Here is a 17,611-nt window from a genome sequence, read left to right on the forward strand (position 1 = left end):
TGGAACAAAGTTTTCCATAAACAATGCCTTGTATTCTCCAAATTCAAAGAGAAATTTGTTGAGTTTCAAAGATATATACCTTCAAGGATATGAAACTCAGTCTGCAACTGAGAATGGAAAGAAGTATATGTATATAACTTCTGAAAAATCAGGCAAAAATCTTGTACTGGAAAAGTTTCCAAAACTTCCTTCTGGATTACATCAGACTTATATTAATGCGATAGAATCAAACCTTGTGGTCAAAAGAAATCCAGAAGATATTACATTATGGCATGACCGTCTTGGTCATCCAGGCACTACAATGATGCGAAAAGTCATTGAAAGTTCACATGGTCATTCAATGAAAACCCAAGATCTATATCAAAGTAATAAAATGACATGTGCTGCATGTGCTCTTGGGAAATTAATCATAAGACCATCACCAACCAAAATTGATAAAGAATCACCAAAATTCTTAGAAAGAATCCAAGGTGACATTTGTGGACCAATACATCCACCATGTGGACCATTCTACTACTTTATGGTATTAATCGATGCGTCGAGTAGATGGTCACATGTTTGCCTATTATCATCTCGAAATATGGCATTTGCGAGATTTTTAACTCAAATAATCAAATTAAGAGCTCAGTTCTCTGATCATCCAATTAAAAGAGTTAGATTAGATAATGCTGGTGAATTCACATCCCAAGCATTTAATGATTACTGTATGGTATCAGGGATTGAAGTAGAGCACTCAGTTGCTCATGTTCATACACAAAACGGTTTGGCAGAATCACTAATTAAACGATTGCAATTAATTGCAAGGCCATTGATCATGAGATCAAAACTTCCAACCTCTGTATGGGGACATGCCATTCTGCATGCAGAAGCACTCATTCGGATAAGACCCAGTGCGTACCATAGATATTCCCCATTACAGTTAGCGTTTGGTAGAGAACCAAATATTTCTCATCTAAAAGTCTTTGGTTGTGCAGTTTATATCCCAATAGCACCACCGCAACGTACAAAGATGGGACCACAAAGACGGTTAGGAATATATATTGGTTATGATTCTCCATCAATAATAAGATATCTAGAACCACAAACTGGTGATGTGTTTACGGCACGATTTGCCGATTGTCATTTCAATGAGAAAGAGTTCCCAACCCTAGGGGGAGACAATAATCAAGTAGGAAAGGAAATCAAATGGAATGTGCCATCTTTATTACACCTTGATCCTCCTACGAAACAATCAGAACTAGAAGTTCGACGTATCATGCAGTTACAAAATATAGCAAGTCAATTACCCGATGCATTTGCTGATACCAAAATGGTAACTAAATCACACATACCAGCTGCAAATACTCCTGCTCGTATTGAAATACCACAAAAATATGGAGCGGCAGTTGATACACGTGAATCAGGAACACGTTTGAAACGCGGTAGACCTATTGGTTCGAAAGATAAAGTTCCTAGGAAACGTAAGGAAGGTGAAAAGCATGATACTCCCAAAATAACAGAAAATATTTTGGAAGAAGAAAATTGTGAATCTAACGACAATAGAGAACATATTGAATCTGAAGGAAATTACGAGATTTCTATCAATTACATCCATAATGGAAAGATATGGAAACGAAATAAGATGGATGACATTGATGATGTTTTCTCATATCTCTTAGCACAAGAAATAAATGAAGAAAACGAAGATCCAGAACCAAAATCTGTATATGAATGTCAAAAGAGACATGACTGGATGAAATGGAAAGATGCAATTCAAGTCGAATTAGATTCCCTTAACAAACGAAACGTATTCGGACCTATTGTGCTCACACCCAAAGATGTGAAACCTGTTGGATACAAATGGGTGTTCGTCCGAAAACGAAATGAAAAAAATGAGATTACAAGATACAAAGCTCGTCTCGTAGCCCAAGGTTTTTCTCAAAGGCCTGGAATTGATTATGAGGAAACATATTCTCCTGTTATGGATGCAATCACTTTTAGATTCCTGATGAGTCTAGCAGCTGATAAAAATCTCGAGATGCGTCTCATGGATGTGGTTACGGCATATTTATATGGATCATTAGATACTGATATCTACATGAGAATCCCAGATGGATTTAAAATTCCAGAAATCTTAAGTTCCAAACCTAAAGAGTTATGTGCAATAAAATTGCAAAGATCATTATATGGCTTAAAGCAATCAGGACGTATGTGGTACAATCGTCTAAGTGAGCATTTAACAAAAGAAGGATACACAAATGATCCTATATGTCCTTGTGTTTTCATAAAGAAAACTACAACCGGATTTGTGATAATCGCGGTGTACGTTGATGATCTTAATATTATCGGAACTCAAGAAGAAATACAAAAGGCATCAGATTATTTAAAAGGAGAATTTGAGATGAAAGATCTCGGACAGACAAAATATTGTCTAGGCTTACAGATTGAGCATTCTCAAAAGGGTATATTTCTACATCAATCTACATATACCAAAAGAGTATTGAAACGCTTTAACATGGATAAAGCAACTCCTCTTAGCACCCCGATGGTAGTTAGATCACTTAATGTTGAAAATGATCCATTCCGACCATCCGAAGAAAATGAAGAAATACTTGGTCCCGAAGTTCCATATCTAAGTGCAATTGGAGCTCTTATGTATCTTGCAAATTGTACTCGACCAGATATATCTTTTGCCATCAATCTTTTAGCAAGATTCAGTTCATCCCCCACACGAAGACATTGGAATGGAATTAAACATGTCTTTCGTTATCTTCAAGGGACCATTGATTTAGGTCTATTTTACCCTAAAAATTCAAAGGGTCAAATGATTGGTTTTGCAGATGCAGGTTATTTGTCAGATCCACACAAAGCTAGATCACAAACGGGATACGTTTTTACTATTGGAGGCACTGCCATATCTTGGCGTTCTCAAAAGCAGACACTCGTGGCTACTTCTTCAAATCATGCTGAGATCATCGCACTCCATGAAGCAAGTCGAGAATGTGTATGGCTAAGATCAATAAGCCGACATATCTGTTCAAGCAGTGGAATTGACGAAAATACGGAGCCAACTATTCTATATGAAGATAATGCGGCATGTGTTGCTCAAACAAAGGAAGGATATATCAAAAGCGATAGAACGAAGCATATTCATCCGAAGTTCTTCTCATACACTCAAGAGCTCGAGAAGAAGAAAGAGATTGAAGTAAGATATGTTCGATCAAGCGACAATGCAGCTGACCTCTTCACTAAATCACTTCCTACCTCGGTATTCAGAAAACATGTTCATAACATTGGAATGCGTCATCGGAATGATCTATGACTGCTCATCCGAGGGGGAGCTTACGTGGTTGTACTCTTTTTACCTTACTATGGTTTTTTCCATTGGGTTTTCCTGGAAAGGTTTTTAACGAGGCAACAAAAACGTTAAGCAAGAAGAGATAGTGACACTGGTCTCCAAGGGGGAGTGTTATAAACGTGAAAAATGGAATGTCAACAAAGGAAGCACCGATCATTGAAAATGATCGTGTGAAGTAAATTATGTGGAGCCCACTGCCACTATGCACACACAGTAACTTTCTCTTTTTACTTCTATATAAACGATTGTTTCGATCGATTGTAATGCGCACTTTTACACCATTCTCTTCTTCCTCATATAACTTACTCTCTCTCTCGTTATTATACTTATATCAGTGTTCTTTTATTTCTGCGGGTATAAAATTTCACTCTTATTTAAATTTTTCGATACTATAAAATTGTAAGTTATTTTATAACAGTATTTTCAGTTTTTATGCATACTGAAAGTTTTTTTTTTTAAAGTAAATTAGGAGGTGTCTGTACCTTCGACCCAAATAATCTTTTCAGGTCCGGGACCAACTGGTGCTAATACCAATAACATGGCGTAAAGCATTCTTTCCAACGGAAATCGAACTAATTAAAAGTGCAATAGAACCTATTCCAATTACTAAACCACTAACCCAACGCACCGTTAGCTATGCATACTGAAAATTTCATTTGCTAATGTATTCATACCAATTTAAGCAGCCATGCAAAAAACATTAAGGAGATATATTTAGCATAGAATTCGAAAATTGATTTTTAATGAGTTTTAAGATGATTTTGAATGAAACGAAAAGTTTGGTATGAATTATGTTAATGCATTTTAGAAAACAATGATATATGAGTTTTTATGTTTAAACTAAAAACTTCATCAATACATTTTTAAATCACTTTAAAATTTTAATAATTTACAACTTAGAATATTTTAAATAATATTAGATTTTAAAATAGTTTATCAAATTTTAAATGATATTTTAATTTTTTTTAGACAACTTTAAATTTGTTATTTTAATACAAATCAATTAAATATGCCCCAACAAATAGTTTACACTTTGTTGAATTCGAAAAAACGCTAATTTAAAGTTTAAACTATAAAATATGTGATTATATTTTAGTAATATAAAGATAATAAGTTAGTATATAATTGTTATACTCAGCTGCCATATAAAGTTTATTTGGATTCTTTATTTTGCTAGACAAGAAAACTTCCTCTGTTTGTTTTTTGAACTTAAAAAAACTTACACGGTTATAAACTTACAAAAGTGGGATGATAAATTCTCTGTCTGAAAAATTATTAAAATTTCAGAGTACAGCACATATACATCTCCAAAAATTAACAAAAGGAAAACAGAACCTTTTAATTGAAACACTTGCTACCAAAAGAAAACAAGGAGACCAAAAAAGTTGGAATCTAAATAAGTAGTGAACGTGGAAAAAAATCAATTAAAACTATACTAGAAAAGAAATGTTAAAGGACTAATGCTAAACCGCGTCAGAGCCGTAAGGTTCAAGTTTCTTCTCATCATCCTTAAGCTCACTGAATCTTGACTTCTTGTCCAAAGAAGAAGAAGAAGACGAAGCCTTAAGAGACTGACCTCTCGTGTTAAGATAAGTATACAACGACGTCCCTATAATCGCCACAACAGCACCGCAAACGCTAACCACACCACTATTCGACCCGAAGATGTAGAAGTTCCCAAGGAGGAGGACACAGGTCTTGAACTGTCCTAGCACAACGTGTGTGATCGCAGAAGTCGCTCTGCCGACAATGGACAACCTATATAAGTCTTGCCTACCGACCACACTAATAATATTACATGAAAAAAAAGTTAAAACTCACCCGAGAGCTAAAGCTCCTGACCACTGAAGAAAGAACCCGAGAAACGCTGAAACAAAAATGGCGGATGTGTTGGGAAGGCTCCAGTCGAAGGACAGGGCGCCTGGTGGATCCAAAAAGGGAATCATTGATACAAGAAACAAGAGAGTGATTGGTGTTGTCTTCCACATCAACCTGTTCATTTTATGAAGAGAGATGTTTATTGATACAAGATGAGGAATGAAAAAAATAAAAAAAATATAAGAAAATGATTTTTGGTTCAGACATACGCTAACGCGGTCCAGTTCTCTCGTTGTTGCATGTTTGACCATAAGATTTTGTTGGTAGCGCTAGGTATGATCCATGCTAAAGCCACACAAGCACCAAACAGACTGAACTGTAAATCTGTTACAGTCGCAACCGCAACTCCTACAGATACAACTGTAAGTGCAACCACCTGCACAAAAAAATCAGCCACAAAAGTTAGCTACTCTCTCTCTCTCTTTCGTCCTTAATACTATAAACTCTAGTCCTAATGGATCAATGCAAAGCCAGTTAATTAAATTTTGCACAAGTGATGATTAATTAAATTTTGCACAAGCCAATTAATTAAATTTCACATTCCTTAACCTTTTTTGTAATTGCACCCCTAGCAATATGTGTAACTAATTTAGAGAGAGAAAAATCTCAGGTACCTTCGTGAAAGAAACTCTCTTTCTATACCACAAGAACTCTGCAAACACAATTGAAGGCGTGACTGCGATTTTCGCCATCTGGTAGAATCCAACACTGAGAAATAAAACCACAGCGGTGAGAAAATGTGATGATAGGCTTTTACCGAGCTTATATAAATGTAAAAGAGTCACAAGACAAAACCTGTTGTACTTGAGGCTAACATTAGCGAGACCAGTAGAGAGTGACATAACAATGCCGAGAGTGTAGAGGGAAAGAGACGATGACTTGGAGGAAGAAGGAGGTGGAGGAGCGGGGAGAAGAGAGAATGATTTGAGAAGAGCCATTAGTAGATAAGCCACAATGTAGTGAATGAATGTGAGGAACACTGGGAACTCAAACCCTATGTTCTTAAGCACCTGCCCCGAATTAAAAAAAAAAAAAAAAAACTTTACTAATTACTTGGATGAAACTTAACTAAAAGTGATAGAAGAAGTGAAGGTTTATTATTATTTACCCATTTGTTCATGAAGATAATGCTAATAGCAACGAAGAAGTTGAAAGTGAGAGCAAGAGTTGGACCACAGATACGGTGCTGCGACTGTTGCTGTTGCTGCTGTCTCTTTGGAGTCTCCGGCGAACGGAATCTGTTGAACAACGATGCTCGCAACTCCTCCAGTGCTTTCCCTGAAGAATCGACAAATCTCAAAATCAGCTCAATGAAAAACCCTAAATTGAATTGAGTGAGTGAAATCGAAAGTAAGTACCTTTTTCACCGGCGTCACTGTCTTTGCGTTTGAGAATCTTCTTCGCATCTTTGCCAAGCCAGGAGCTTATCATCATCTTCGGTCTTAATAACATTCTCAGATTCGCCCCCAGAGAGGAGAGACAAAATCAAAACATGGCCTCTCTCTCTCTCTCTCTCTCTCTCTCTCTCTCTGTTTCGATCGATTGGAGTAATTCGAGTCCTCACACTCACTGAGTTTGAGAATTTTTGGAGAGAGAAGAGAGACAGATGGAGAGGAACACGTGGCGGTATTAACGGGAGGATGGAGATTGAAAGCCTTTTTCGTGTTTGTTTGTCTAGATTTGGAGCAAATCACGGTTCTCCGCCGACCATTAAAATAAAAGAGACAGAGAGAGACGATGGATTCTCTCTACTTGAAAAGGAGAGTGGTCTTGTATAGAGTAAACGCGCTCTCTTACATTTCACGCGTGACTCTTTTTCTCCTTTATATTAAAACTGATTATATATATTATTATCGACCGACTGATTAAGGACGATGAGTCGACAGAAAAACAAAAGACCCGACTGGTTTTATTTGGCTTTTTCGTCGAGTGATTTCCGTGTCCGATAATAGAATAGAATAAATACGTTCTGACTTGGAGATGGTGGACCAAAACCTTACGGTTTCTAACGGTTATTTACCGTTCGTTTTGGATCGATGTTTATCCTATATTGTAAAGATAAGACTTCATCCTTAGTGTTTGTTTGGGCTCTCCACAATCTAAGGCCTACCTAGGTTGCGGACTCAATTTATTTTCAATTCCTTTTTTTTTTATCGATATCACTCTAAGTTGACCAAACATATCAAAAAAAAAATCCCGCAACGAGAGAAACAACAAGGACATACCTCTCCTTATGGTTGAGAGAATTCAAGAATGAAAACTAAGCACCGAACCAAAGTTCGACTTGTTATGTAGATGATTGATTTCCTTTTTTATCTTTTTCTCATTTTGTAGGTGGCATGTAAAAACACTTTCAAATTTTAAATCAGAAATGGTATCCACTTAAAATAAATCATAACAAAGCTACTATTTTTTCGTATCTTATTATCTATATGGTTAAGCTCATTTGTGCACAAATCATTTGCTTTCAAACTACTTTAAGTGAGCATCTAACTCTAGCACAAAGACAAACGATCTAATCTCCTCTTTATGAAATCGGTTTAGAGATTTGATCTTGAAGACAATCTAAAGTTTTTTTTTCCTTTTACATTTTAGCTATAAAGCTACTATATTTTATATCATATTTTCTATCTTAATAAGCTTATTTGAGCACAGATCCTTTGCTTCAAACTACTTTCAGTAAGCATCTAACTCTGGTACAAATACAAACAATGTAGTCCCCTTTTTTTTTTTTGTAACGGACAAACAATGTAGTCCCCTGTTATGCATTAACCAAACATTTGGTGTGTGGGCCCAAATTCTGTATTCGGATATATATTGCCTTCTTAAGTTTGGGCCGATGGTCGATTCTATTTTTACAACGCTAGAAACAAAAATATCGTTTTGAACATGAAAATAATTAAAGCTTATAGTATTCGATATCAATAATATCACCATCTTTTGGTATGCATATTAGCTTCAGGTGTACTTAAAACTTAAAAGAATAAGAGAAACTTGTTGAGGGATCATCATCTTATTGTATTGTCCTTGCGGTCTCTATGTTTTTTTTAATCCATTTGAGATGTTTAAAGAAGCTAATATGGTGATTCAATACTGAGAAATGATTTTCAAGGTCAGGGTCTGGATGTTCGAAAAGAGATGTAAGCAGTGCAGGCTTACTATAGCCGGCGGTCAGTGCGACCCCCCAGGGCCCACCTCCAAATATTTCTTTTCATGTTTTTTTAGGTTTTTGTCAATTTTTTTTTCATTTTTATTAATATGTATTATTAAATTTAAACCACATAATATCACAAAAATATTATTTTGAACTTTTCAAAATATATTATTAATCAAAAATCAAATAGAATATCTATTTTATAATATTATAAATTTTAGTTTTTTTAATAACATTTATTTTTTAAAAATATTAATGGAAGGGTCTAAAAAAATTATTTTCACCTTTTTTTTGCTAAAATTTGGAAAATTATTTTCACCTTGCGCACTTACTTCTATTGAGCCGGTTCTGGATGCCTGGATGTAAGCTTCAGGATTTACACATACCACAAGACTAGCTCATGTGTATAATATGATTTTGGTAATATAAACTCTAGCGTTGGGTTTCTGTTGATTTTTTCGATCTCGTGATTTGTGTGTTGCTGATGCTAACTAGATTTATTAACTCGTGATCTCTATGTCACATTGTACGTGTGTTTGTGAAGTCGGTTTCAAAAACAAAATTTACTAATTAAGAAACTCGAAAATCTTGTACCGAAGCCTAGACTAGTCTCTAAAACATATGTAAAATGCATGATAATTTAAGGCATTTATAGTGATTAGCTATGATTAAAATGACGTTGGATTGTTACAATTTTTATGTGTACAATCTTCCCAGCAGTGTAAAGTTCGCGTCAGGGCCGGCTGAACAGGGAGGGCGGTCAGTACGACCGCCCCAGGGCCCGCTCCATATCCAGTAGACTTAGACAGCGTTGAGACAGAGTATCAAAAAGTTTTATAGCTAAAATGTCAAGTAAACATGTCTGTTGGATGTACAAGGGAAAAGCTCAAAGAAAAATAATTTACTTTTCTATCAACGCCTAAAAACTAAACTATCATAGGGCCTTCAAAAAAAAAATTGCCCAAGGGCCCCTCTTTATATTAAGCCGGCCCTGGTTCGCGTAAGTTCAAAAAGAAGTTCGCACACTGTTTATAAATTTTAGAAATTTATTTCTTTTTAAGATAGAAAATTGATGGACAACTCTTGTCAGTATCAAAGTCAAATTTACTTGTTATATGAGATTGGTTATGCCTTCTTCCACATGTGAATTTGATAATGTATACATTCTAAATGTATACAAGTATCCGAACACCTTTTTATCAGAGATTTCTCGCAAAATTTTCAACACCTTATATCAAGAAATTCTTTGGTAGAAGCATACTTTGAAAGAACATGAAAATTGAAACTCTGTTGGCTAAAAAAGAAGAATACAAACTTATAAAGCAAAACATAGTATTAGGTAATATTTTAAAAGGATTATTATAATTGGAAATGATATACATATATATATATATAGTTGCCAAAAAAAAAAATATATATATATATATATATGCAGCCTTTTACAGCCTGTAATATTTGACGGCAAAGAAAATAAATCTGAATTTGTTTCTTTGATGCGGTTCAGAAAGAAATACGAATCTGGCCCACGTTCACATACAATTTCGTCTAACTAGTTTATCAATATACTACGTGTTTCTTATAATGTTAACAATTTAGGATACTTATAACATTAATAGAAATGTGGTTTAATACAATTAGATTTAAATCCGGCTATAGATAATTTAGGACCTGACTAGTGTAACTACAATGATTGCAATTTAAAGGGCTTTAAAATTTTGTACGACCGAAACAACGATTAGAAAATGATGTATTTGCAGGATTCTTATGACTGATTAACTATTAAATGGAACAACTATTAAATAATAAATTAACGATATTTACATTTTATATAATATAAAAATATAAAAAATCAAAATACTATATTCTCTCTGTTTCATATTAAGTATCGTTTTAAACTTCTGCATACGAATTAAGAAACCATTTAATTTTGCATATTTTCAATATAAAAACATCATTGACCATATACCTACTTATATTTTAACTAATAGAAATATAAACAGAAGAATAAAGTTAATAAATTATGCATTGAAATTCTAAAACGACACTTGTTTTGCAACATAAAATTTTCTCTAAAACAATACTTATTATGAACGGAGAGAGTAATAGATATAAAATATTAACAAAATTATACTATTATTTTTTTAAATATAGAAAATATTTTTTGTTTTTAACTTTTATAATATAAATTAAAATATAAAATTTATATATTTAAAATTTCTATTATTTTAATTTAAAATTTATTGAATATTTTTTAGTTTTATATTCATTTTTTTAATTACTCTTCTGTAACTGTAAATACTAGATGAAACTAATTTTGATTTTAAAAAATCTAGAATGGTTTGGAACAATTTGTAAAAAAAAATGATTGTTTTAAAACGCTATCAATCACCGTTTGCGGATGGTGACAGGAAACCAGTCATATTCTTAGTGTAAAACTGAAATTACATATTACTAAAAACTGTCATATACCTCGATGAGAACCATAGACCTAGAGTTTTATAGTTAGGCAAAAAAACTAAAGAATTCATATAAGCCCATCATTTACACAATCTACAGATGAGAACGTTTTTCACTAGATATATAAGAGCTGTTATTTTCTTTTCCCTGTATTTATTTTCTTTTGAAATTTTCAGAACATACAGTTTCAGTTCTGACTTAAAAAGTAAATAAACCACTGACTCTGATGTCATATTGCATGTGACAGAATCAGTTGTGATCTTTTCACGAGAAATATTACACTACCACACAACAAGTGAATCTTAATTTGTTCTAAAAACCTTATCTTTGGAATTTTATATTATAAGATTCGTATCGTGTTTAAAAAAAAGATTCGTATCGATCATTAACTAGTGATGTGCGCTACTGCCGTATCAACGCAAATTAAGATGTTCAAGCTAATCATAATCTTGAATAATGGCATCTCTATTCTCAAATAGAGTAAAAGTGAATATAAAATAACAAATATTCTAACCCAACTCTATTCTATTTTGTAGTTTATTCCATAAAAGCAGTAATCTATATTTTGTTTGTTCAATAATTCCATTATAGAGTAATTCAATTATAAAGTAAAAAACTGGAGTAAAGTTAGAGTACTTTTATTCCATATTCAATTTAAAATGAAAAAAATAAAATTTTACATTTCCAATCTTAGAATCTTTCAATATCGTCTAGATATCTATACTATACTAAAAGGCTAATAAGATCAAAGGAGAAGGCCTCCACCTCAGCAAATTAATTCCAGCCAATAGGAGAAGAGCTTTTGACCACGTCAGATCCGTGATCTAGCTCTACTGGACTTCAACTGCATTTCACGTTTGGGCTTTATTTCTAAACAAAATAACAATGTGTTTCTCTGCCACGAGCTTCTCTCTTCTCTACGCCTTACCAAACCCTAACTCTTCCATTTCTCATCTTTACGAATCCGTTTCGATCAGTAAATCACCACTAACTACTCTAATGACTCCTTGATTAAACTCTTTCAATGGATTCCTTTCGCCTTCTTCTCTTCTTTCATGTGTTTTTTCAATCAAAACTCTCTCAATTTGTTATCGCAGTGAAGTCGGGAAAGCCATAGTCTCTGACAAACCAATTGTGAAGAAACCAAACGGCAAGGATGCCGTCCCCTCCGCCGTTCTGGATCAACCAACCGGTAAAAACGCCGTCTCCTCCGCCAAGGTCCATAAGGTGATGCCCGCTGTCTCCTCCGCTATACCGATTCAACCAAGTAAAACCGTTGTTTCCTCCGTCAAGGTTGATAAGGTGATGTTTTTATTCCACTGTTCTTCGTCTAATTCGTTGTTGATGTGTTTTATCGTACTCTGTTATTACTATGTATGCTATTGATTAGCGGAGACATGGTCAGCAAGAACAGGTTGGTAGATTCACACCTTTTATTTCAGTTTCTTTGCTCGGCACATAATTTCAGATAAATATCCAGATTTTCTGATTATGGATTGTACAGGAGTGTGGCAAAATTTCTGGGAAGACGTTTCTGGAGCCGAGGGAGAAATGTGAAGAAGAAAGGGAGAGTTTCTTACAGCTTTGCAGAGGATGAACTCAAAAGGAAAGCGCAAGACTCTTCTACGGGACTTTGGTATGTCACATCTGGTTTCTCCGTCCAGTTTATCTTTGTGGGATTTATGGGTTTTCAAGTTCTGCTAACTCTCTGAATTGATTTGATATTGGCAGTAAAATATTCTAGGTAAATATCTTTGCCAAGGCTGATGACTTTCAGAATCAGGCTCACTCTCATGAAGATTATTCAAGGAGGTTTAAACCCAAGGTATTTACCGTTTCTGAATATCGATTGCCATAAAGTTTTAGTTGTTTGATTTCGTCTTGATGTGTGTATTTTTAAGTGCAGCTTATGTCGATTATGATTGAATCCTACTTTTGTTTTTCTTTCTTTGAGTAGGGTAGTATCTTTGCCAAGGCTAATGACTTTCAGAATCAGGCTCAACCTCCTGAAGATTTTGCAAGCAGGTTTGAACCGAAGGTATTTACCAATGCTGAATCTTGCCAGAAACATTTGGGTCTTTCATTTCGTCTTAATTTGTATAATTTTACGTGCATCTTATGTTTATATTTGAGATCCTATACTAACTAAGGTCAAATAACTGATGAAATCTGTAGGAAAATACAAGTGTGGTGACTGTGGTAGGAAATACTTTGTTAATTGGTATCAAACTATCATTCGAATGTTCATCTTGAGGTAAGTAAACCCAAAAGATTAACACTGCTAGACCAAAGATTATATTTTATGAAAAGCTGGTTTGTATTTTATTCTCTTATATATTTCATAAAATAATCTATTGTAAATCTTAAGTCTTTTGGTCTTTGGGTTTAACATGTTTCAGATTTTACAGTCTGCAGAGAAACCACAAAATAATGTTGAGCTTTCCAATTCTACTCCACTTCCACCTTCAAAACCAACGCTGTTAAGATAAAAAAAAAATCTTAAAACAAATAATCTCCAGGGTTGTCATATAGCCTGCTCTTAATTTGCTCTATGTTTCTTCTGCAGACAACTATTGGCTCAACTTCCAATCACATCCAACAACATGGTGCTTCCTTAACAGAACCAATGGTTATATGATTATCCATTATAAAGGTCTAAAAGTGGTGGCTGCGACTCTTCTTCTAGAGAAGACAGAGATCAGGTTCCTTCTACAAACATCCCCATCTCAAGACTAGAAGTAAGGGTTGATAATCCTTGAGCATTTTTTTGATATATGGTTCGTACCGTTGAAACGCATCCATCAAGAAAAGTCAACATTCTCAGACAAAAGATTGGTGTGGTTCTTACAGTTTTTGAAGGAGCTATTAAGAGAAGCATCAGTGGGAAAATAAACATAAAAACGGAAGACTTCTGTGCATTGTCAATGAGGAATAATGTAGGAGCTTTGGTATTTCCACTTATTACTTTAATCCATGTAGAACTCAAGATATTTTGGAATTTTCATTTCTTATTACCATTACTGATTATTCAGTGGGATCTGGCAGGTCAAACACGTCTTAGAGCCATCACCAGAAAAGCTCATGGAATCATTGTATATTCACTATTACACTAACCTTATCTCTATGTTATCTGATATCCGTGAATGAGACTCTAAACCATCATATTTACTTCATTTTTGTCAGGTGGCATTCGATGTAACAGACCAAGAGGGCTTCAACAATGTCAAGATCAAATCTGTCGTACGCCAGTGAGAATAGGAGCAAGCACCGGGTTGGGATCTCACATCACAGAAAGTTGTATCAACTGAGTCAGCCAACGTAATATCGTTTTATGATGCTTCACAGTTGAGGTTCTTTGACACACTGTTCTTAATGATTTTCTCTTATGTTTGTTCTTTCAACACAGGATTAAGCCCATGAACTTGGGATCCCATTCCTGGAAACAAGTGCGAAGAATGCTACCAATGTCGGAGAAGCTTTCATGGCCATGACTACTGCAATCAAGACAAGGTAACTCACGTAATTTGTTATTGTCATCGACTCATTGTCAGATTTCATTGATTGGTTACACTTACATAGTAGAAGTAAACAAGATTTATTTTCTCTTCCAGAATGGCGAGCCAACCTGCAAGAAGATCCAAGCCACCTACCGTCCAGATCCGAGAACAAAATGTAAACCAACAATCAGGCTGCTCTCTTCTTAATTCGTTTTGGTAACAGTTAACCATCTCATAGTTTGCATGTAAGACATGAACAACGTCGTCGCTTCGTTCAGTCACTTAAAGCCCAAAATCTTCTAAGTTCTTTGTTTTACTTGGAACAATAAGCTCTTTTGGTTAAAGTTCACATGTATTGTGTGCCTAAATAAAATTAAAAAGCTAAAAGATTACAGCTAATTATAAAGGAGAAAGGCATTGTCCTGCCTCATTTAAGTTAATAAAGAATCCCTTGCTTTGGTTCGTAGAACCAAAAGCTTTCACCTCTCTCAAGAGAAGAGTACAACAATAACAATGGAACCAGAAGAACAAAGCCTAAACCAGGTAAGAGATTACAAAAACAAAAGAGCATCATCAAACACTAGAATATTCAAACCCACAAGAATTCTATGTAACGACTCATATTGCGGAGGTACACAGTAACCTTTATACCAAAAATAAATAACATCCTCCCTCCCCCCAAAAAAAAAACCCAATCTCAAAATCAAGATAATGCAAAAATAATAAATCCGTTGAATACCATTAATTCGGCCCGTTAAACCAATAATAAACCCACAGCAACGTAGAAACGTTCTACAATACAAAGTACACATGGATCACACTATATAACTTTAGATATTTTAACATCGAAAATAAGATTTTCATACACTTTATAATTCGACGGTTGTGCCACAATAATATAAAAAATAATTTAGACTACAAATTAAGTTATAATTTTAACAAAGACATTGTCAAGTGAGTTCAAAAAAAAAAACAAAGACATTGTCAACTACATAAAAACTTGCCATAGATATGACCAGCAGCCATGTATAGATACCACAAACAAGACCGGCTCTAAGCAATACGCGGACAGTGCAAATGCACATGGTCCTATAATTTTGCTTAGTTTTTCTTATTCGAATAAGGGTCCAAAATTTAGAGAAAAAATTTCTCTCTCTAAAAAATAGCATAGATGGCGAGTGAAAAACGAAAGAGCCTGAAAAAAGTTTAGGTTTTCTCTCTGTGATGAAGAAGAAAAACACGTGATAGTTAAAAACAATGTCACATGAGGCTTGGTTATTTAAACAACATTTAAAAGAGACCTGAAAATTTTAGGGACTTCATTCTAGCACATGGACTGTTTTAAGTTTGGCTAGGCCACACCGAAAGGAAACACCTCTTTAAAACACACACAACACAAAACATTAAAGAAATAAGGATAATCCAACCTTTTTTTTGTCAACAAGGATAATCCAACTAAAATTTGTTATAATCATAGTGGATCAGTTTTCAAAATAGTCAAGTGCAAACATTGTTGCTATTGTAGAATTGTGCACAGACGTATATGTACAGAATTTTAAGTTGATTACTTTAAAAACAAAACTGCATCAATGGAAGAAGTAGTTTCTATTAAAGAACTAATGATATAATCTAATTTATAGATCATTTTGTTAAAGAGAAATCTATGTTAGGACACTCGAACACATTATTTATATTCTGAGAATAGTTAATAATAAGTGATAATATGAAATAAATAAACATATAAGCACATCCTTACATTTAAAACCCTATTTAAATAAAGTTAACTAACTTAATTTTTATCTATTTCAGGCTATTTTTATTATGGACCACATCAAAAACTTTATTCTTCAGAATAATTAAAAAACAATTATATTATTTACATAACTATAAACAATCTTTTTACTCTTTTTTTAATTAGTTACATGTACTTAATAACTATCAGATTTCAACTAATTGTGGGAAATATAATATTCCAGTCCCAGACAAAATCCAAAACTTATGATCTTAAAATTAAAATTTTAACACTTATCCGCGCGTAGCGCGGAGATCGAATCTAGTTAACTTAAATATTAAAGATTTGTCCGTGATCGGTGGTATTCCTACTATCATTACAAATTGATATCTATCTCAGAAAGGTTTAATGCTATAAATGTGCAGCAAGCATTTGAATGTGCGAATGGTAAATTGTTTGAATTAATATCGTTCTTAATGTAACGAATGTAGCCACCATTGACACCATTTGATTAACTCGGGTTCGATCCAACATTTTCGACACCGATCTTGTTTTCTCTCGTCGTGATTTGTACTTTTCACGCGATAAAAACCAACTGAGACGTCCAAAAACTTATCGAACTGAGATCAGGCCGAGTTCACACCCGTACTTGCATGCAAAATTGTTATTATATACTGTATAAATTAAATTACAAATATGAAATTGATTGCAAGATAGAGACAATAGATCATATACACTGACGGTTCGAACATGCTATTGTAATGATACAGAACAGGAAATCGCCAGAATTAAGTATACCAAACTAGCTTGTTTATCATTACATTTAAAAGAACCATTATATATAATATTAATTTTGGACCGACTTAAGAAGAGAATGCCTGACAAAAGAGAAAGGGTACATCATATTTGAACATCATATCGAGAGACTTCTAACTTCTAAAAAATCAATGTCGGTTTTACACGACACGGATAATTACTAAATCGTACCAAAATCCACCAACTAAAATTATTTCCCTTGATTGAAACGCTAATTAATCTACTTTTGAAAAGATTAATCTACTTTAATTATAACAATATTATTATTTTAATAATACAAAACGAGACGACGATCGCAAGAAGAACACAAATACTTCCTCTTGATCTTGAAACAGAGGGGAACGAAACAAAACATCCATTTTCTTTCGACATCAAGCATTTGCACTTTACCTCCACAATACGGACATGACCCAGGTGCTTGTTGTCTTCCTAACTCTGTCTCTTCATCATCGCATAAACACACCAGACACATTTTTTTTTCTCGGATCTGATACTTCTCTCTTTCTGTTTGTTTCTTCCGGGGAGATTTATAGTGTTTTTTTCTTCTTCTCACTGTTTCTGAGAAACTTCTTACGGAGGCTTTTATTGAAAATATATGTTTTGAAGTTTTTGTTCAGTGTCTCATATGAACGAGACTTTATAGAGAAAAAAGAGGAGAAAAACGGATTTGCTTTTTAGCCGTTTTATTATTACTTTATTTACCTTCTTTCTTTTTTTTTTTTGAACTTTTACTCTATATA

General features: G+C 34.1%; 2 protein-coding genes and 1 long non-coding RNA gene across 3 annotated transcripts; 1 reads left to right on the forward strand and 2 right to left on the reverse strand.

Annotated features, from left to right (window-relative positions):
• Window positions 1-4,586: 4,586 nt before the first annotated feature.
• Window positions 4,587-7,042, reverse strand: LOC130505186 (nucleotide-sugar uncharacterized transporter 1-like). Its single transcript, XM_056999783.1, has 7 exons — window positions 6,574-7,042; window positions 6,324-6,493; window positions 6,011-6,225; window positions 5,830-5,923; window positions 5,425-5,591; window positions 5,159-5,329; window positions 4,587-5,077 (listed from the first exon to the last, which is right to left on the reverse strand). Exons 1-7 carry the CDS (start codon window positions 6,665-6,667, stop codon window positions 4,801-4,803), a joined length of 1,188 nt encoding a protein of 395 aa, XP_056855763.1. The 5' UTR covers window positions 6,668-7,042; the 3' UTR covers window positions 4,587-4,800.
• A 6,178-nt stretch (window positions 7,043-13,220) lies between these two features.
• On the forward strand, window positions 13,221-14,330 carry LOC108857308 (uncharacterized). The gene is made up of 6 exons (XR_008941582.1): window positions 13,221-13,305; window positions 13,393-13,564; window positions 13,677-13,774; window positions 13,872-13,918; window positions 14,010-14,144; window positions 14,233-14,330. It is a non-coding gene; the product is annotated as an uncharacterized LOC108857308 (long non-coding RNA).
• A 2,520-nt stretch (window positions 14,331-16,850) lies between these two features.
• On the reverse strand, window positions 16,851-17,490 carry LOC130505185 (uncharacterized). Its single transcript, XM_056999782.1, has one exon. It carries the CDS (start codon window positions 17,341-17,343, stop codon window positions 17,140-17,142), a length of 204 nt encoding a protein of 67 aa, XP_056855762.1. The 5' UTR covers window positions 17,344-17,490; the 3' UTR covers window positions 16,851-17,139.
• Window positions 17,491-17,611: the final 121 nt, after the last annotated feature.

Source organism: Raphanus sativus, unplaced genomic scaffold, assembly GCF_000801105.2.
Source record: "Raphanus sativus cultivar WK10039 unplaced genomic scaffold, ASM80110v3 Scaffold2068, whole genome shotgun sequence".
NCBI lineage: Eukaryota > Viridiplantae > Streptophyta > Magnoliopsida > Brassicales > Brassicaceae > Raphanus > Raphanus sativus.

What these genes read in the sequence shown, in the direction of transcription:
- LOC130505186 (XM_056999783.1), bottom strand. Translation starts at nt 6,667, where the DNA reads ATGTTATTAAGACCGAAGATGATGATAAGCTCCTGGCTTGGCAAAGAT. An exon ending in CAGTGACGCCGGTGAAAAAG is followed by an intron (nt 6,494 to 6,573) that starts GTACTTACTTTC and finishes TCGATTCTTCAG; the next exon opens with GGAAAGCACTGGAGGAGTTG. An exon ending in GTTAGCCTCAAGTACAACAG is followed by an intron (nt 5,924 to 6,010) that starts GTTTTGTCTTGT and finishes TTTATTTCTCAG; the next exon opens with TGTTGGATTCTACCAGATGG.
- LOC130505185 (XM_056999782.1), bottom strand. Translation starts at nt 17,343, where the DNA reads ATGTGTCTGGTGTGTTTATGCGATGATGAAGAGACAGAGTTAGGAAGA.